Raw genomic sequence first — 21,509 nt, forward strand, 5'->3', positions numbered from 1 at the left:
TTATTGACTGTATTTTTTAAATTCAAATTACAAACTAATTTTATTTACTAGTTGACAGTACTTCAGGAGCAATCTGATGTCGGGGGTTTGTGAGCTTTTCTATCACAGAGAACAATATCTGAGAATTGTTGATGTTTTTAGCCTTAACTATTGCTTTCTTGCTTTATAATTGAATTTGGAGTTTTGATTGAAGTTTTTTTCTTTCTGGTTTTTTTTCTCCTATTATGAGCCACAGCATCTATGATGTCACAGACATTAAATCTAAACTTATACAATATTTTACTAGTTATTTTAATGCAGAAAAAAAAGTCTCTTGATGTATGTTGTTTATTTTTAAAGACAATTATTTAGTGGAATTATTGCATTGCAGTTAAGCCATTTCTTATCGTACATTTCCTGACTGCCAAAAATCAAGAAGTAGATGTATTGTGCCAATAAAGTAGTGCTGATTATTTATTATTTATTATCATAAGAGAGAAAAACATGAGCCATAGTGAGAGAACGGAATGAGTCTTGCATTTACTGTAGAACACAATAGAAATGACCTTTATATCGTGATTACACAACCATTATACATGCTTATATACAGTATATGGTATTATTAGTGCTGATAACTTTTAAAGCCATATTAACACTGATAATTGTATTAACACTGAATACCATTTTATATAAGCTTGATAACGCTTTGTATTAATAACACTTATTTACACTTACATTAGGTTCTTAACCTTCATATGTACAGTATTAATGCTTATGTAGGCTTGTTAATGCATATATAGTCTTATCAACACTTAACTTGCTTGTAAAGTCTTAATAATGCCTACGCTTTTATAGTCTTAGCAACACCTATTAACACTCATATAGTCTTAGTAGTGCTTATATAGACTCAATAGTGCTTGTTAACACTTAAATAATTCATCAACAATTGTTAATGCTTTTAATAGTCTTTTTTAAGCTTATTATTGCTTATATAGTCTTATTTAAGCTTATAATAACTTTTATAGTAGCAAAATATGAGTGTCTGATGAACATATATGTTCTTATTAATGCTTTTTAACACTATTAAGACTCGTATAGTCTTTAATGCTTTAATAGTGGTACATAGTCCTATTAATGTTTTGTTGTTTGTTAATGCATATAATCTTATTAACACTTATATAGTTATTTACACTTTTATAGTCTTATCATCACTTATTAACGCTTTAATAGTCTTATCGCTTACTAACTCTAAAATTGTCTTAGTAACACTTGTATAGGGGGTTTTCACACCGCGTCATCAACCGCGTCATCAACCGAAGGTCGCCATTTTGGAGATAAACAGCCGGTTTACAAACAGCACACAAACGAGCAAATCCTGAATTTTGAGAGGAAATGCTGAACTATTGCCGTGTTTTTGGCTGTACTAATCGGTCAGACCGTGAAAAACATGTGGAGTTTTATAGACTACCAAAAGTTCCAACAGATCAGGGAAGAACAATGTCTGCATTTTCTAGTCAGTAGTTCTACATCAGGAGAGCAGTGACATGAGACTAGCTCACCGTTGTTGCACTAGCTGTTATTGATGTATATGTAAACTCCGTCGCCCTCATCTCCCGTCTTAAATTTAAATCCGGCTTCAGGTAGTCCAGTTTGTTCTCCAGGGAGCAGACATTAGAACGCAGGATGGAAGGAAGTGGCGTTCTCTGAGGATTAGCTTTTAACTTGGTTGCTAGCCCCGCTCCTGCTCCTGCTCACACCCCTAACGTCTCCTCCCCTGGCAGACACCGCTGGTACGAGGCTCCGCTGCTTCCTAGGCCGCTGGATGATAGCCAGCGTAGCAATCCGAGGATTGAGGTCCAGAGTCGTCGCATCTATTGGACTATAACTGTTTGATTTGCCTGAATCTAGGATTGCCTGGTGGTCGTATACTATTTTAGAGTAACTACGCTGCAGGTTCACTGTGAAATAATTAGAACTGACTGAGTTATCTGCCGACATATATCCGTTGCTAACGCGAGCCTCTGCAGCCGCAGCCGACCTCCAAACTTCTATAAGATTTAAGGTCTTCCGCTGTGTATATGGTTGATGAAATCCAGGTAGTTGACGATATCAGGATACATAACAGTCCAGAATTTTGCCTTGTAAATCCTGGTTTAGCTTTGCTAGCCACAAGCGCCTTCTTTCCTCTGATAACTTGTGAGAATGTTATCCCTGATTTGTTCTGATTTTTTGCAATCTGTAAAATTCCAAATGTGTCTCACTGTTTGACCGACTGGTACAGCCAAAAACACGGCAATAGTTCACCATTTCATCTTGAAATTCAGGATTTTCTTGTCTGCGTCCTGTTTGTAGACCTGCTGCTTTATCTCCAAGATGGCGACCTCCAGGTTAATGACACGGGTGATGACGCGCCGTGAAAACCCTCGGTAGTCTTAACACATAATAACACTTATGTCATCTTCTAAATACTTATATAGTCATTAATGGTTTTACTTTATACTCTCATTGCGGCTTATTGAAGTTTATACAGTCTTGTTAACGCATATAGAGCTTAATATAGTTTTTCATTGTAAACGCATTGCAGCAGAAGCTACAAACCCAACATAGTTTCAATTTGTAAAATCACCACATGGTGGCAGTGTGTAGCAGCTTAACTCTATAGAAATAAATATCTGTATCTTATGGGAATGGATCAACTGACAGGTTAAGTTAGGGTACACAAAGTATGTATTTTCTCAAGCCATTTTTGTTCTAAACAACATATATCTATGACCAAAGACATCAACTTTAAATAAGCTTCTCAAAGAGTGTACCCAGTATGCTTTATTATCCTTGTTTAATGGCAACTTTCAAATCTGTAGAAATACATGATGACAGATGAGGCCTCTTCCTAGTTATACATTTTGTTTAATAAAGTCTAATGAACCTGTCACATAATAATGCCTCTTCTACAATAGAAAATGTAGAACTATTTACAATAACAGATTCAACCCCTGCAAACAATCAATTTCAGAAATTGCAAAAAAAAAACGTTCGATCAGTTCAAAAACACAAAGTGAAGACACAAGAAGACTCGACAGGACTCAAAGGATTCAGTTAACTTTATATTTCCATTACTTTTTGAAAGAATTGAGGTGCATAGTCATGAAGGGAACATGATTGCAAACAGACACATCAGCTAAACATTCAAGTTGATTTTGGGAAAACAGGAGTTGCACATTTGTTTTATGGGTGCACATGTGCATGTGTTGAGTAACTTAGTGATGTAAGCAATATATATATAAGCATTTGCATTAACATTTCAGCCAACTTTAAATCAGTGTAATGACACACAAGATATATGTGAGTTAAGTTTTAAGTTAGTCATAGTAGCTGCTGGATGTATATACCTCTGCTGAAGCTTTATGAATAGCATGACTGCTTTGGGAAAATATGAAGAACTTTCAACCTGTGCTTATAGTTTTAAACCTCTTGCCAGCTGGCATTGGTAAAAAAAAAAAAAATAATAAAAATGAATCCCTTTAAATGTGGGGCGCCGATTATAAAGTTGCACAAGCTAAAATAAACAGCAACTTTTTGCCACATTTAGCATCAAACCACATTTGAAAAACACTTTACTTTTGGTCAAATTTACAGCAGTAATTGTGAAATTAATTTTCTCCTAAAAATATAATGTCAATGTTAAATCTAAGTCAAAATGTTAAATATTAGATATAAATATAAATGTTAAATGTAAATATAAATGTTAAATGTAAATGTTAAATGTTAAATGTAAATGTAAATGTTAAATGTAAATGTAAATGTAAATGTTAAATGTTAAATGTAAATGTTAAATCTAAATATTAAATGTAAATGTAAATGTAAATGTTAAATCTCAATCTAAATGTTAAATCTCAATCTAAATGTTGAATCTCAATCTAAATGTTAAATCTCAATCTAAATGTTAAATCTAAACTTAAATGTTAAATCTAAATGTCACGGGTTAAACTAAATATTTAGCAAAAATGTAAATTTACCGCTAGTACCACAAATAAAAGCTCATTCCTGTGAATTTGCATATGAACTATATATTTAGTTTCACCTGTGACCTTTAAGTTTAACATTTAGGTTTAGATTTAACATTTACATTTGACATTTAGACTTAACATTTATATTCAACTTTTATATTTAAATTTAATATTTTACATTTAGATGTAACATTGACATTATATTTTTACGAGAAAAGTAAGTATCCCAAATTTCACAAACATTGCTGTGAATCTGGTCAAAAGTAACTTCGTAAATTCATACATGTTTTTTTAAAATGTGGTTTGTTGCTAAATGTTGTTTCATGTTTTATTTTATTATGTGCAACTTTACAATTGGTGCCCCATATTTAAAGAGCTTTAGGAGGCAGTTTGCTTGGTGTATACTACAATGACACATTTAGAATGACAACATGCTTCTTGTTTGCACGTTGCTAATAAAGAACCTATAGCTATTTTCTCTAAGTTATCACAATGCTAACACTTGTTTGAGCCAGAATAAGAAGGCAGCGTTCCAATATATCTAAACTTTAGGTTTTTTCACTCAACTTTAGTGAGTTTTACTATTTGCAAGCTGATCTGACAAGTGTTTGGTAGAGCTGTGAGCCACAATTATTGTGTTTTGACCTATTGTCATCGTTCTAAAATTTATTTTAGTCATAAACACATAAAACGTCCAAAAGGCTTTTTAGCACAAACATCTGAAGCACAATATTTTTTAATGTCTTGTTTTTTTTTTTTTTTTCCACTTATAACAATTTAGAACCCCAGGAAAATACATCTAAAAGACAGTGAGAAAAATCCCTTTTTTTCCACTCTATTTTGAATAAGTAAACATTCATAGAGTAGATGGTGATTATTTTCTTTACTTATTGATTAATCTACTATTAATTACAGCTGTTGTGTGGAATGTGGGAGGATGAGAGCTGATCGTTGTCTTGGCAGTGTGAGTTCCAGGTATTAGAAATGCAGACGACGTACAGAGACAATACTGTATACACATCTTTTTGTTGTGAAGCATCATTAACGTGTCAGACAGTGATGCATCTTTTGTGTGTATACAAGGTTTCCAAAGTGAATTGTGTGACATTTTCAGAGAGTTGTTGTAACATTAGCCGACATGAGACTCTTGGATTGGCAGTGTGAGTTTCAGCCGCTCCGGCAGTATACGTGCAATACTTGCAATGAGAAAATTGGACTGGACACAATCTAAATCCTTGCAGTATCATTATATATCTATATGAACTTAAATCAATAACTGCTGTTGGTATTTGTCAGCTCTAAATGGTGCTACATTTGTAAACGTATCACTTAGTCATGTATCCATTGATAAAGGAATTCATATTATTAATTGCTACATGTTGATATCCTTTGAACTGCAAGGAAACATGGATCTATGGCAGACATGGGCAACTGGCGGCCTGGGGGCCACATGTGGCCCTCAGTCTAATTTGTTTTGTAAAATGAAGAAGTTGGAAGGAATATAACACCCAACATAAAAGACAAAATAAATAAAGTATACAAAAACATCGACACGTTAAAGAATTGCTCCAAAAACACACAAACTGTCAACAAAAATACACAAAATGACAGTAAAATACAGACAATAACAACAAAATCACAGAAAGTGACCCCAAAAACGCACAAATCGACAGCTAAAATGCAGAAAATGGCAGATAAATACACAAAATTACAACAAGAACACAAAAAATAACCATCTCCCCCCTCCATATTAATGCTCAGATTGGTGATTAATTGTAATGCTGACATGAATGTTGATCTGCTCTCGGATCGGATACAATAACATTTTTGTGGCCCCCGTTGTGATAAAGTTGCCCATCCCTGATCAATAATATCAAAGTACAAACATTTAAATGGATCATTGTAGTTTTTGACGTCACCTTTATAATGCGTTAGGGGCTATACTGTATGTGTGAATGGCCTTGCAATATTTGATGTGTGAGAGATTGACCACATGGTGGCAGTCAGGCTATGTCTCTTGTGATGAAGTGATGCACTGCACACCTACTGCAGCAGCAACCGGAAGCAGATCACTGACCTCGAGTCTCCTTCAAATTTAAAGCCAGAAAGCAGAAACACTTCGCATAAATTGTATAAATTGTATCAGAATTAAATCCCATTTTTTTTTTGCGTGCATTATTTCACGATACATAGTTTTACCCTACGAACCAATTTCCACCCTGCCAATTACACGTTTAAACATTGTTTAACAGCACACATAAGCAAAAAAATGATGGTGTTCACATGTAGAAAAAAGTGGTGCACATAGTAAATGAGAAATGTGGTTACAAGTAAAACATTTAGCGTCACTTCCTGTGTGTAGAACGCATTGTCATAAGTTAAAAGTACACTGGAAAGATAATTAAAATGACAATATTGCTTGTCACGGCTGGAAGACTTTGGATATGACAAAAAGCTTTTTTTTTTTTTTTTTTTTTTTTTTTTTGCAACAATATATAATTTCTTCTATGTGTGTATAGTTGTTTATGTTGTAGTTCCTTCTTACATTCATAGTGTTTCCATTTTCACTGAGTAATGTGCACACTGTATCATTTGTGACATACCCTAATTTTGTTGCTGTTACCAGTTACTTTCATAGTTGCTGCAAAGTGCATTCATCACTTTAAAATTTGGAAATGTCAATTTTCTTTCAAAGTTTTTATTTTATTTTATTTTATTTTTTATCAGTGTTTGTTTGGAATTACATTGGTTCACAGGTTTTTATGAATCTATCAAAACTATAAATAGAATATTAAAAATAAACAACAAATAAACTGTTCATTTTTATTCTTACTTTACATGTGCACCACTATTTCAAGTTTTTCCACTGATTTCCTTTGTCTTTTTACATAAATGGGTCTTTGTCTGTTCTCTTCTTTAAAAAAAAAAAAAAAACCTGGTAGCCTTTTATAGGACGGTCTGATTTTAATCCAAAAGCCCAACTTTTAGATATTTAATCTACCCCGACAACAGGATTTCTTCTAGATACAGGCTTTAGAATGCAGCTAAAGGCACGCGTACCAGAATTTATCACCTGCGGTAAGTCTAAATATAGGACCATAAGATTATTGATCAATGCTAACAAATCCTCCTGTTTATAAATTCTCATGTATAAACATTCACCTCAACCAAGATCAATTTGTGTTTTGTCCCTATAATAACAATGGTACAATGAAAAGTGCCATGGATAGAGATGCTATAGCCAGTCCACACACATCCATAAAGTGCCTTGTAACAGGTTATTGCATAATCTGATGACTTTCTTATTGCTTCCATTGAAAGCAAAGACGGGAAATGCACTCCAGTAGCAGAAAGCAGCAGGCTGATAAAAGTGAATAATAGAGTAATAATTCGTGAATAAAGAATAGTACAAAAAATTATGACTTAAAGCTGATATCCAGAGTTTCTGAGAAACGTCTGGATGTCCCGCCCTCAACAGCTCCACTTCCTCCCACTGCCTCTGCCAATCTACCAGAAGCCACGCCTCTACTTTTCTGCATGCGCATCGTGGAACATAACAAGGTCACATTGATATATGTCTATGGCTCAGGTAAGAGCAAAAATCATATTTAGCTGTTTGCTGTTGTGACACGGGGCCTTGTTTCCGTGCACAGTTACGCATTCACTTTGATTGACAGTCTCAAAAATAGGAAGTCGAAGCCTATTGGCTGGGCGCACTCAGCGATCGTTTCCATTTGTATAGGGGTCTATAGGACGGAGGGGGACTTATATACATTAATGTATATGAATGGCCACCAGCAGTAGACCATAGTAAAAGACTAGTTAGGTATTCGCATTTCAAAAGAATCATACATAAACATAGATTTCTCAGAAACTCCAGATATCAGCTTTGAAGAACACAAACATATAATGTAATAAGAGGCCAGTGGCGCTTTCTAAAAATAATTCCAAGCACAATGTTATCTCTTCCTTAAACTTGGTTATTATCTTATTACAAAACAATAACAGTGAGCTCACTTTAATGAGTGACTGTTTTGTAAAGCCAATTAGAATACTAATAAAGTGCTGCTTTATTTGTATGCAAGGCCAGAGTATGAATAATCTCTCAGTGTGTGTGTGTGTGTGTGTGTGTGTGTGTGTGTGTGTGTTGAGTTCTCAGCTGTTACAGCTGTTTCAGATATGGGCGAGGGTGTGGTGGGTCATGTCAACGAGCTTAAGTATGCAGTGAGCTTTTGCTCCTATTGAGCAATAATGAGATGACATGAGGTTTTTAATCAATGTCTTTAAAGTATCATATAGCACATCTATGAAATTTGAATTATTGTCATGTATATTTTTTGTACCTTTCAACAGCATCCCATCTACGGAACTGCTCCAGCCCTCCTACAAGTCCTATAGCAAGATAATATAAACCTAGATATGATAAAGTTTGTGACAATTCAAGTTCGAACTTGGCCTTTTTGGATAATCACACATTAGTTTGTTATATCTCTGATAATAGATATCACTTTGTAATAAAATAGAGCCATCATATACATCTATTCCCTGACATTCTTTTATATTTTCTCCACCACTTTCCTTTAAACTGCATTGGTGCCTACAATAATGAGGCTATAATAACATACTCGTAGCACAAATGCCATTTACAGTAGATCTAAGGTTGTCATTACTTTTTGATAGTTTACTTTAAAGTGTATAACTGTGACTGAAAGCTTGTAAGTCATATATTATTTCAATAACATGAAATAATCTGGAGTAAAATCTACCTGAACTCTTCTTTGAGTGTTTGAAGCTCTAAATTTCACCTAAGCAAAAAAAACCAAAAAAGGCAAAAAAAATAAAATAAATAAATAAATAAATAAATAAAAAAAAAAAGCTGCACCAGTGTTGACAGATTACAGAGCTGTAGACAGATCAGACTATTGGGAAAGATTAAACGGTGACATCGACACATATAATTGATCCTGTACTCTGGTGAAACACATACTTACATGAAGGTATATAAAATGCGTACATGCTAAAAATGCATTGGTTTTTACTAGTCAGAAGCAGCAAGATATTCATATCCTCTCTATGGGGAGCTAGTGGGGATTGTCTTGGATGAGGGATTAGGGAATTATTATTGTTTATTTTCAATATATTATTTATTCATTTTTATATATATTTTTGTTTTTTTATCCTCCCACCAGCAGAGGGAGCAGAAGCAGAACAGGCACCTGTGTTAATCTAAAGCAAAGAAAACCATAACCTGTGCAGGACTGGATCATTCAGTTACCACAGAAAGCTTTAGTATGCTGCAGACAGCTGTATCTTATCATTTTAATGCTATTATACTACAACCAGAAACCCCCAAAAAACATTCCCATTTTAGACGTTTCAATAAACTTAAAAGCTCACAACTAAGTCAGAACAAAATCGATAAAAAATACATTATGGATCTCAACAAAACAATGTATATAAGCTCTGAAAGCCTTGATTAGTGCCTCGTGATATTCTGAATTAAAATTGACATGGCGAGCTGCTCCAACCGTGATTGTTAAAGGAAATGTTGGATTGAAATATGAAAATAGTATTATAGAACTGTTATGTCAGCATTTTGTGTGTTTCACCACAGTTTGTGGATCAAATACCTTAGGAAAGTAAGTATACTGTGTTAACTGGATTCACTAAACCAAAGTAGGTTTACTACTTTAATGAATTTTAGTTCATAGAAAGTGAATATAAAACGGGAGGAATGTTTTTAGTCCAGTTTCTGGTTCAGTAATTCAGACTTTCTCTACTACTACGGCTGTCATTAAGCTACAGAATCATCCAGGCTGATGCATATTTAACTCTTCCTAGAACTCAAGCAGGATTTTGAAGAATTAGTTAGCAGTTCATCGATAACACCTTTCTCTCTCTCTCTCTCTCTCTCTCTCTCGACAACCGTACAGACATACTTTGCACTTTTGCTCAAGCCTTTGGTGTTTCTTTGTTGTCAGCTTTTGCTCCCGTGTGTCCATTATCTGTGTTATCGTTCCCTGAGGAGCTCACCAGGCACTCTTTACTGCAGGAGAAAGAACACATTTGAGATGTACAGCAGAACACATTTAGGATTTTTAAGAAATGTCACATATTAAAGTGTTTGAGTCTATCTGACGTGGCCACAAAAAAAAAAAAAAAAAAAAAAATCAAACAAGTTGATCTAAGGTTATTTTTTCCCGAGATAGTTTTGTCTTCAAAAAGCAAGAATTTATGCTAATTTTGATTGGAAGTACATGCTTGACTTTCATAGCACTTCTTAGAGCTGCCACCCCCTATATCCCACATTGCATTGTGGGATGTGGAGTCCCGTAAACAAATACATAGAAGCTTTTTTAGTTAATTGTTAATGTGATTTCTTCACCTGACAAGTAGAACATTGATTATCTTGACACTATTTTTGTTCCCATTTTTTTCCAGGTTTTCCAAGTGATATCAGAATGAAGTAAAAATACCTCTATGCATCCGTGTCTGTGACCCACAATGCAATGCGCAAAGATGTCAACAAACGGAGCATTTACAGATAAAAGCAAAGCCGCAATTTCAACATTTTAACTCTTTTTTTTAAAATTTTTTTAAAGAAAACAAATAATTATTATTATTTTTTTTAAAAATCAATGAGGCATACCCTATGATTTCATTAATTAATGGGGTATTCCACATCTGGCTGACAAATTGAGCATTGCATTCTTTCTGGCCGGCCCGGAAGTCAAGCTAGTCCAACTCCATCAGCTCTGTAGCTGTTCACAACTGACAGCATCCATCTCTTAATTCAGTTAATCATTTAGCTGATCATGTTCCATGCTTCCCATTGGTTAGAGTTAGTCACGGCGCTGTGTTTAAACCACTGTAACACGCCTACCTCCGCAAGCTTTCCTCGCAAATTCCTCAAAACCCACCCCCCACCCCGGCTCCTCCTCTTCTGTTTAATTAAACAGTGTCTTCTGTTCCAGGTGGTCATGCTGACCGCTCTCTCTGCTTATGCCTCTATGTAACTCATGGAAGAGCGAGGGGGATCTCCCTTTGCTCTGGGCTTTTGGAATGGCATAGAAGTACCAGAACAGAGCCTTACCGCCAAATCTAAACAGGCATGCTAATAAACAATTTAAATAAAGTGATACTGTTTGAACTGTGACAGGGTTTTTATTCACCTCTATGGACTTTGGCTGTTATGCATATGGCTCTTTTTTTTTGGGAATTACTTACTTTTTCTCACCATCCTTTAGTAGAAAGTGAACGACCAAGGCCTTTATCACCATGATGATAATGACCAAACCAATGACTCCACCTAGCACTGAACCAATTATGACTGTCAATGTATTGTCAACCTCCCTCACTGAAAGAGAGGAAAAAACACAGGATTTACACAATAAAGTAAACAATTGAGAGCTTAAACATTAGCATTACAAGCGATTGCATGAGTCACATACGCTGGTCCACCACTCGTAGAGTATAAATGGCACTGTGGTTGCGGTTCTTCTCCTTCTCGTTCCTTGCAAAACAAATATAGTCTCCATCATCCTCAGAGGTGATGTTCCACAGCAGAATGGAAATGTTCTTTGACTTCGATGAGCCAACAAACTCCACACGCTTATGATGCACTTTAACAATTGGGTCAGCGCCCTCCATTTGAATATCTCCTTCACATAACTAAGAACACACAAAAATACACATCATATTTGCATAGAAGCAAGATGTTTTATCTTATTAAGTTATTAATGCATGAAGTTGTATTTGTTTTTTACCTTCACATTGTTTCCGTTGTTGAAGTGCCAATTGAAGTAAAGGTTTTTAATGCCAATACAAGAAGAGTAGGTGCAGGGCAGTAGAACTGTTGAGCCATTTATTGCTTCAAGCAAAGACACTTTACCTGTTGAAACCTCTAGTCCACAGGCACTCCAAGCACCTGATGAAAGTGAAAGGAACTTGTTAAAACCAACAACAACAAAAACAAACGACATGATGATTTTAGGCGGTCCAGATAATATAATTTACTTTGGTTAAAAGCGACAAAGCATTACAGACAAGAGGTTACAATTACAGGCTAGCCAAATAATGCTGACCTGGCACTTTATTGAGAATGGGTTGGGAATGTGGTTTAGGCACTTCCTGAAAATAACATTAGGTAAAATACAGATTCACAACTTTGGATGTCCCAGTCACCATTTTTGGCCTCCAACCCCTGAAATTGAAGATATGCAGATATGTTTTTATGTTTTATTTTTAATAATTTACAAAATGTCAGAATATCATTACACCCTTTTAAACTTTATTTTGCCTAAAAAGGAATACTAGGTACAATAAGAATGGTTGTCTAAAATTTCTTTCCCAAAATGAATTAGTGTAGTTTGGCTTGAAGAAACACAAGGAAATTGATTTAAAATATAAAAAACAAGGACCTTAGTCTAAATTGATAATAATTGTGACCTAAATATTCCAAAACCAGCTAACATAAAACTTAGTCCTGGAATCAGGTCAATTTCACCGATCGATAATGCATTAAAACTTGCTAATATCAGCCCAATATGATTCAGTTGATCCAATCTGGATACCACAAGCATATACTGCATGGGTCATTTACCCATACGCAAAGACCCCCCAGTGGCCAAAAGTTTTCATTACAGTTTTCCCAAATTATTTGAGCAACTACAATTCTTAATATAATGTACTGTACATAAAATGCAAATAGCCAAAAACACAGTGACTGTATAAAATATATATGCATTTGTTTATATAAAGTTATTTTTTGGCACTCGAATCATCTTCTTCCCGTCTTTAGGTTGGTTCTTCTTCTGTTGCACAATTCTTCTTCACAATGTAAATGGTGAAGCGACACTGCACCAAGCAATTCATTTTTAAGTATTTTTAACTTTGTCTGCACTAGCTGTCAAAGGTCAACACTACAAGAAGTGCAATCTTTTTAAAATAGCAATGCAAGTTTTGTTATTGCAATTAAATAAATGAATTTATTTTATTGCATAATTGTGACCGTCACCAGCCCTCCCCAAGGAAGGGTAAGAAATACTTTATTAGAGGGAGAGTATAAAAAGAGAGGGCAGTGTTACATCTAGGTGATGGGGAAGGGAACAGGGAAGAGAGAGTCAGAGTAGGAAAATGGAAAGGGTGGGGAAGGGTCGACTGTTTTTAAGGTGAGCATGAAATGTGATGTTATAGTTGTGCATATTGTGCTTATTGGGTTGTGTTATCTGTTCAGCCAGTCTGGTGACAAGTGTGGAGAAATTGAAGCGGGTGACACAGCACCCAGCTTAAATATAATGGTAGTGGCCTTGAGGGAAGGAGTGAGTGGTTAAACCTAAAACTGGTATTTGGGATCAATGTGACTATAGGTTAAACCCAGTACAAGCTTATTCCACAGCCCAAGGCATGCCAGTGCATCCATTACCAATGTTTGTGCAAGAACCGCTTCTGCAAACCCAGGCAACCGCGGCTCCGGACCCAAAGATGCAGCCAGGCCGGCAGAAACAACGGGAACCAAGGGGCCCCAGGCCACCCCCCATGACCGAGCAGCCCCTGCAGAGATTCCAGGCCGAGAGGCAGCCACCGCCCCCACAAACACACACCCGAGAAAGCACCAAGGTGCCGAGGACCCACCGCACCCAGCCACCGATCCCAACCCCAAGGGTTAGGGCTTGGGTCCCCACCCGTCAGGCCTAAATGTGTAAACCCACCCACCACCCTGTTATGGTACCTCTTTATTCCCCAATGGAGAGGCCCTTCCCTAGCCCCTGTGTGAATGTGTGTGTTTAGTGAATGTATGAGGTGCAATTAAAAGAAAAGGGATGGGGGAGCTGTGCTTCTCACTCAACCTTCTTGTATACAGTATATGTGTATATGGTGCATTAGCTCCGGAAGGTGGAGGCAGCGGTTGCACCCTCCCCTGGGGTAGTGTGTTGAGGTGTGTTTGAAATTGGAGGGATTGGTAGAGCAAATTGAGGTCAGCAGTTCATGTATGGTACAGCAGCAAAAATGAAGCGGAAAGCGGCCGCCAGCCAAATTTTTATCATGAATTTACAACATTAAACGACGCGTTGATGCACATTTTTGTAGCCAACATTATCAATTATGTTACTAATCATTTTTGCATTATTGTATAAGTTACACACATTGTATTTGGCGCAAATCACGTCTATTTATTTTATTCTATTTTTTCTTTTGCCCACTCCCTGGCAAGAATCTCAAACTCCGCCTATGCGGTTTACCTTTCTTTTCTTAACATTATTGAAAATTTGTGGTAAATGTTTTGGAAAGATAAAAAAGTCTTTATTGGTAAGTCTTCCTTGGCAGATTGGGTTGGTTTTGCCATGGCAGCTGCTGGTTTTCAACATTAGTTGCTTTGGTATTTGGTAACTCACAAGCTTGGACTCTATTTATAAAAGCTCTTCTCCTCACTGACCTGCTTTGGATCACATTGCACTTGGACATGGTGTAGACAGATCAGAGCAAATGAATGCCTTCACGCCCCTGATACTCAGTACAAACCAGGCTTACAATTCCTAATAATTATATTGTAATTCGCATACAGTACATACACCACATACTTGTCAGACTTATAGCTATATTATCAGTGTGTGGTCATACTGTTTAAACTCAATTATCAACATTTATATTCCATATTTGGTTGTGCTCTTGCACATTCTAAAGCTGCTTCAGTGGAATACATTTTATGTCATTATACGTATGATTTAAGAGATTGTATTTCTCAATCTTTTAAAGTGGTGTGAGAGCGCACTTTTAGACTTGGACTCTATTGGACTCTATAAACCTTGTTCATTTCAAAGTGCCGGCTGATATGCAGGTTTCGACAAATGAGAAAAAACATTCAGGTTTACCTCTCTCACTTCTTTCTACTAACTCAGACACCCTGTTGATCATATTTTCATGTTGAAGGCTACAAAATACATTGAGTTTTTATCTCCAAATCCATCTTAAACAATTTTGTGTATAACAGAAGATAGTGAAGATCGTTGGAAATACATGATTTCCAAAATATTCCAAAAAATACACAAAATTACTCATAAAACATTAAATGACAACAGAGATAGACACAACAACCACTTAAACAAACAAAGTTACTACTACAAAAAAGAAACCCACAAAACAACACATTTACAGAATTGCTCCAAAGACACACAAAATGACAGGAAATCACAGAAACGCACAAATCAACAACAAAAATGCACAAAACCCTCCCCCACAAAGACAAATTATGACTCCAATAACAAATCAAATTGACTAAAATCTGACGGAACATAAAAAACACAAAGACAAACAAAAGACAAAGCTAATTTTTTCCCCACTGTATTAATGCTCTGACTGGTCATTATTCAAAATGGTAACATGAATATTGATCATGTGGCCTTCGCTGTGATAGAGCTGCCCATCCCTGCTGTAGAATATCTGAAACAGTGTGGAGACCCAGTTAAGGGTGGAAAAGCAGCAATGTCAAAAGGGATTTAGAACCAATACAGGAGCAGTTTTCAACATTGATTTTGAGTGAAATGATAAATAAACCAAGTACTGCAAAATGCAATGAGTTAAAATCTGTGAAGAAAACAAACAAACAAACAAACAAACAAACAAACATAAAAACAAACAAACAAACAAACAAAACAAGCATAATGCAATGAAGCACCTGTTCTCTTTCTGATGGCTGATGTATCTTCATTATCATGATTGTTTGAGAGGTTTCCTCCATCGAGTCTTAAAATAAACTGAGAACCTTCCTGTCTCTCCCCTGATTGCTCCTCTAATAATTTCCATAAAACAACCTCGACAGATTACAAAATGTTGTTGAGTACTGGCTGCACAACTACCTGCTCTTTTGATCGTTCAGCCAATTCCTGTAAAGCAGAGGTGGACAACTTATATCACAGATCTCAGGGCCACAATATCTACATTAATATCAGCATTTAGAATAATGACCAATGTGAGCAATAATACAGGGAAGAATATATGTTTGTGTTGTCAATTCATGTATTTTTGGTATAATAATTTTTGTTTTGTTCTTTGTGGCCATTTTGTGTAATTTCTTTCTTATTTTGCACTTTCTGTTGTTGTTTTGTGTCTTTTTACTGTTGTTTTATTTGTGTTTTGGGATTCATTTAGCATATTTTCCTCTAATTTGGGCCCGAGCACAACGTTGCGTAGGACCCTGTTGTAATGCACCTCATTTTTTTATTATTCTTTCAAAAAAATGATTGCATTTTTAAGGACCTAAATACGTTAAAAAACTCATGAAAATTTGAAAGCATAATAGGGCTTGCAAAAAATTTGAGAGTTTGGGGGAATTGGACATGTGAAAGGCAAAATGACTAAATGGTGCCCCCTTGAAAAATGTATTTGTTCCCAGCTGGAACTTATGACATCATGACAGTTACCATAACTATCTGTCAACATTGAGCTGTTGACTCCGAGAGAACCTATGACATCATCAACACGAAGTTCCACAGTGTGGATGGGAAAAAGTTTCGGATATACAGTATATACATTTTCTTTTGGTAGCCAGAATATCACCTGTTCCTTGTCCCTTTTATCAATTTACTTGAAAATTTCATCCAAATCCATTCATAACTTTTCAAGTTATCTTGCTAACAGACAGATAAACGCAGACAGATAAATGTAGACAGCCAAATGCTGGGTAAAGCATAACGTTCTGCTCTCACCTTTGCCTGATTGACAAATGTTTGCAAACTACATGGTCGGATTAATTAATTTAACGGACATTCATAAATATACGTCTTGCATCCAACACTGCACTGTTAAAGTACTTCATACATTCATATTTTTGTTTCAAACATAGAGGTTTATTTGGTTGCGAGGGCCCGTTCATCGCTGCTTGCAGCTTTAATTTGTTTTTTTTGTTTTTGTTGTGTTTGTGAATTATGAGCCAATTTGTGTTTTTGTTGTCGTTTTTGTAATTTTGGAGACATTGTTGTGTATTCATTTTGTTTGTTTTTGTTTACTTCAGGGGCCGCTCAAAAATGGAGGGAGGGCCTCCAGTTGCCTATGTCTGCTGTGAAGGACGTTGGTAATGCATTACTAATGGGTAGAAATATGTGATATTTATAGCTTCACTATCAAATATCTGTTTCTCCCCCTTTGTGTAACATCAATACCACCTTAAGTGATCACAAAGAAACCCAGTGTTAAGGTGTGCGTACGTGTGTGTGCCCTTGACTGACTCACAGTGTTTTTTTGTTTTTTGTTTTTTTTGGAAAAGACGCCAGAGATTAAAGGGTTAATGCAATTCACAGTAAACCCATTGAGGACAGTGAGAGGTCTCCCGTACCTCTGCAATAGAGAGAAGTAATAAAAAGGTGTGAGAGGAAGGAAAAGGAGAAGAGATGTGAAGAAAGAAAGAGTCACAAATGGAGAATAGAGAAAGAAGAAAAAGGAGGGAAAGTGAAGTAAAATGTTCTCCTCGAGGTGAATGATAATGACACCAGATGAGGAACTCTATTAACCTGAAGGATGGAGGTTTACACACTTTGTGGGCGTGGGTGAGTATTCAGCAATCTTAGATTACTGTAACATGTTTTTAGACTGAAGAAAGAAACTGTTTTACCCAAATAACCCTCATGTGTGTTTGATTTTTTATTCAAAGAGACTGCAAGACAGATGGATTAGAGTAACTCAAGCTTCTTTATTTCTCTTTTTTTGTTGTTGTTTCCTGATAGATGAGATGCTTCTCTATGTGATACAGATTGCAGTTGCAATGGTTTTAGGAAAGTCTAAAGACAGCTTATGTTTACACCTAGTTATCTTCTTTACATATTGTATTACAATACCAACACAGTTCTTATGGAGTCATCTTTGATGTATGAATATTGAAAAGCCTATGTGATTTGTAAGGCTCTTCATGAAAACCAGCAGTAACTCTGACAACGTTAATTGAGTGCATTGTTGAAAAAAGATTAATAAATGCAAGACCACTTTTTTAGAACTATTAATTAATACAATATTTAATTAAAGATAGCTCTCGTTTCCTAACTATAGGGAAAGGGTGAAAATCCAATCACAGAATGCAAATCTTAGAATACTTTTTTGATAGATAATAGAAATTGGTATACGACTGCTACATATTAAATGAATGTAAATTTGATGGACATGACTTTCCACATGCATTTCCACAGTTTATTCTAATTTTTCAAACGTTAAATGCTTAGCTTTTGGGATTCATTTGTTTTGCTTTGTTTGGTCTATTGTGTTGTCATTTTTTTTTACTGTGTTTCATCATTGGTACAGGCACAATTGTAGTCGTGGTGCTTTTGTTGAATCAGTTTTTTGCAGAAGTAGTGAAAGTATCTTTTTTGTACAGTTCTATAAAAAAGTCTTGTTCTGTAATACTCATTTTGCAACTCAAAAACATCTGCATAGTGAAGTTGTTTTTAAAGATAGGACTACTGGTGTGTCATATATTATAGAATAAAGAATATAGAACAACATATGCAGGCCTCATAGATCAATACATTGGAGGTATTTCTTCCAAAATACATGAGAATTTACTCACAAACAAACGTTGAAGGTTTTGGAAATGCCATTCGTGACATTGTTTTGACTCAATCACAAACAATTGGTAAGTTGACAAATGGTCATGTGACTTGAACTTGAAAAAGTTTTAAGCATTGCATTTTGGGATTGGAATCCTCTAGAAGAATGCAAAGATGGCGCCGAAGGGGGAAAGTTACTTTAAGATGTGTTTTTGCTATATTGTTACTGACTGATGGTGTTCCTCGTGATGACATTACATTTCAGCAGTATTCTGGTGTTTCCAAGGAAATAGTACAATTTGTTGTTTTTGGCAGAGCTTTAACCAGCAGAAATTTCACTTTAGCAGAGTTTTTGGGGACACACTGCACAAGTAGTGGATAAGAACAACTTTTAGATAAAATATGGGTACAGTTTAAAAATTTTAGTTATTGTCTCAGCAACTTGAACTGTACATAAAGGGTACCTCAATAAAATGTGGTTTTAAAATATGTTTGACATAAAAACAGAAGCCAAAGTGAATCAATACATTTAAAAAAAAGTACAAATATATTTTATTTATTTATTTTTTATTATTTTAATTCCGTAATGTGCTACACACACTGGAGTAGTAGAGGCCCAATGCTCTGTGTAACGTGATAGGGTAACAGTTACAGAGAAATGACGTGGCACCTTAAGGAAAAAATATGACTATAACTTACCCAGTATCAGTGCAACTGCCAGACCAGCATGGAGCAGATCCCTTGATCTCATCCGAACAGAAACACTGGAACTGGTGCTATCTACAGACGCCATGGCACGCTAATTGTCTATCTGTCTATCTGTCTGTCTGTCTGTAATTCCAGTTTGTCTTTCTCTCCGTTTCTGACTTTCCTCCTAAGTTGTCCGTACGTCTGGAGCTATGTTTCTTTGACTTGGCCTGGCTTGGTCTAGCTCTGAAGCAATGTGGGACACTGAATTCTGTCCTGCTGAGGTAGAAGTCCTGCTCTCAGTCCCTCCCTCTTCTCTCCTTCTCTGCACTACGTCCCATAAATGAACAGAGTTGACGAGCATGAAAAGAAAGGTTCAAATTCTTTCAAAAAAGCTTTTTCTCTGTCCAGTTGTTCTGCAGCAGTCCAGAAGAACAGATGTAAAAGGCAGATTAAGGAATGCAGCAGATGAATCAGTGAGCAGGATCCCACTCTTTCTTCCACCTTTTCTTCTCGTCCAGTCTTGTGTCAGTGTCTCTGGTGAACTCACTGGTGAACATCCACTAAATCAGAGTGTCAGACGAAAGGCAGAAAAAGAGAAGCGAGGCAGAGTGGTGGCGTCCAACAGCTTCACTGCTTCAGCAGCAACAGCCAAAACAGAAAGGAAGGCTGGGAAACAAACCCTAGAGGGTTGGACATAGACTGGAGGGTTGCTGGTTGGGGGGTGGGTGGGTGGGTGGGGGGCAAGAGAACACACAAGAGGCACAGAGGGATGCTGTAGCAGAGCAAGCAGCCAGGCAAAAAGGCAGAGAGTGCGGTCTCCCTAGCCGGCACCAGGGAGGAATGAGCAAAAGAGAGGTACTGCAGAGGCAGCGGTGGAGTGAGAGAGAGAGAGAGAGAATAAGAGGGTGAGAGGTGGGGGCTTGATGTCTGCTATCCCATGGACACATGAACGCATGTATCCAACACAGCGAAGCTGAGTAATGCTCATTGAAGGTAGTGTAGGAAGCAAAGGCAGACTGGGTGTTTAACCAACAACACTTAGCCCAGTACGTACCAAATCCTTTTCTCCTGTTAACATTTTAGCAAGTCAACATTAATGTACCGGTACTACTTCATGCTTCCTCTACGCCTCTAGGAAGGCAAGTTAAATCAGCAGGTTTTATTTATCCTTCTATTTCACATTATTTATGTGTATTTTTATTGGTTTTATTTTCCTATTGTTTTTTTCAGGTTGTAGTTTAATTACTTCGAGGGAGCTGCTTAATTGTATCTGTTGACCAGGCCTTGTTGCAGTTCCTTTACACCAGTGGTTCCCAATCTGTTTTTGTTTATTTTCTCCCATTTTTGTCAAAACAATTGTACCCCCTCTTCATATCATAAGTACCCTCTCCATAATTTCATATGCATTTTCATTTGTAGAACAGCATGGTCTCTTACTCCTCTCAAACATTTGTTCCCTAAAGCCTAATCTACACATTCAAAACAATGACAGTAATTTAAAGAGGAATTTAGGAAAACTTCAACTTTTATGTGATTACTTTAAGAGTCAGTAAATGCAGACTTCATTGCAAAATGTGGCTAATAATTGTCTCCTATTGTCAGAAGTTTGATTAAATGACATACAGCATGAAATTATCCTGTTTTAATACATTACAAGAAAATGTAGTATTTTATTGAGCAGTAGTATTCATAGTTTGTGGTGAATTTGTCCAAATATATGTATTTTGATGTACTGTGTAAAGTAGTTTTACTATGATTGTGGTTTATTGGCCTGTTGTGATGATTGTATGTGTGTTGTGTTGTTTGGTGTTGAATTAGCATGTGTACTATTTACATTTTAGCTCATTGATTATAACATGCCTATCTGGTAACACTTTACCTGAAGTTGAATGCATAAATACCGACATTATGCTGTCATTATTACACCTGTCATTAAGTGTCATTCGTTATTCGTTACCCTACCCCTACCTAACCTCACTAGATCCCTGCGCCGAACCCAAAAAGTGCCAACATAGCTCCAAAAGTGTCATAATTTTACAAAAGTTACTTAATGACAGCCTTCAGAATTCTTTTATTAATCCCATGGGGAAATTGCTTATGGTACAGCCACAGAAAAAAAATCACAAATAAAATAATAAAAAACATTAACAAAGACAAAAGAAGGAATAAACATTAAATAAGTGTATAATTAAGTAAAAGACATGACACCTTATTCATGCTAATGACATATAAGGCCAGCGTAATGTATAAAACTTCAAGTACAGTGTTACCTAATGGCCTGGATAAAAGCTAAGGAGAACAT

At 36.2% G+C, this 21,509-nt stretch overlaps 1 protein-coding gene across 1 annotated transcript; it reads right to left on the reverse strand.

Moving 5' to 3' along the window:
- Positions 1 to 7,750: 7,750 nt before the first annotated feature.
- On the reverse strand, positions 7,751 to 19,956 carry LOC114474369 (sodium channel subunit beta-4-like). The gene is made up of 5 exons (XM_028464640.1): positions 19,217 to 19,956; positions 11,753 to 11,913; positions 11,438 to 11,657; positions 11,214 to 11,343; positions 7,751 to 10,032 (listed from the first exon to the last, which is right to left on the reverse strand). The coding sequence occupies exons 1-5, from the start codon at positions 19,308 to 19,310 to the stop codon at positions 9,939 to 9,941; spliced, it is 699 nt and encodes a 232-aa protein (XP_028320441.1). The 5' UTR covers positions 19,311 to 19,956; the 3' UTR covers positions 7,751 to 9,938.
- Positions 19,957 to 21,509: the final 1,553 nt, after the last annotated feature.

The sequence above is a fragment of the Gouania willdenowi genome, chromosome 13, assembly GCF_900634775.1.
Source record: "Gouania willdenowi chromosome 13, fGouWil2.1, whole genome shotgun sequence".
NCBI classification, from domain to species: Eukaryota; Metazoa; Chordata; class Actinopteri; order Blenniiformes; family Gobiesocidae; genus Gouania; species Gouania willdenowi.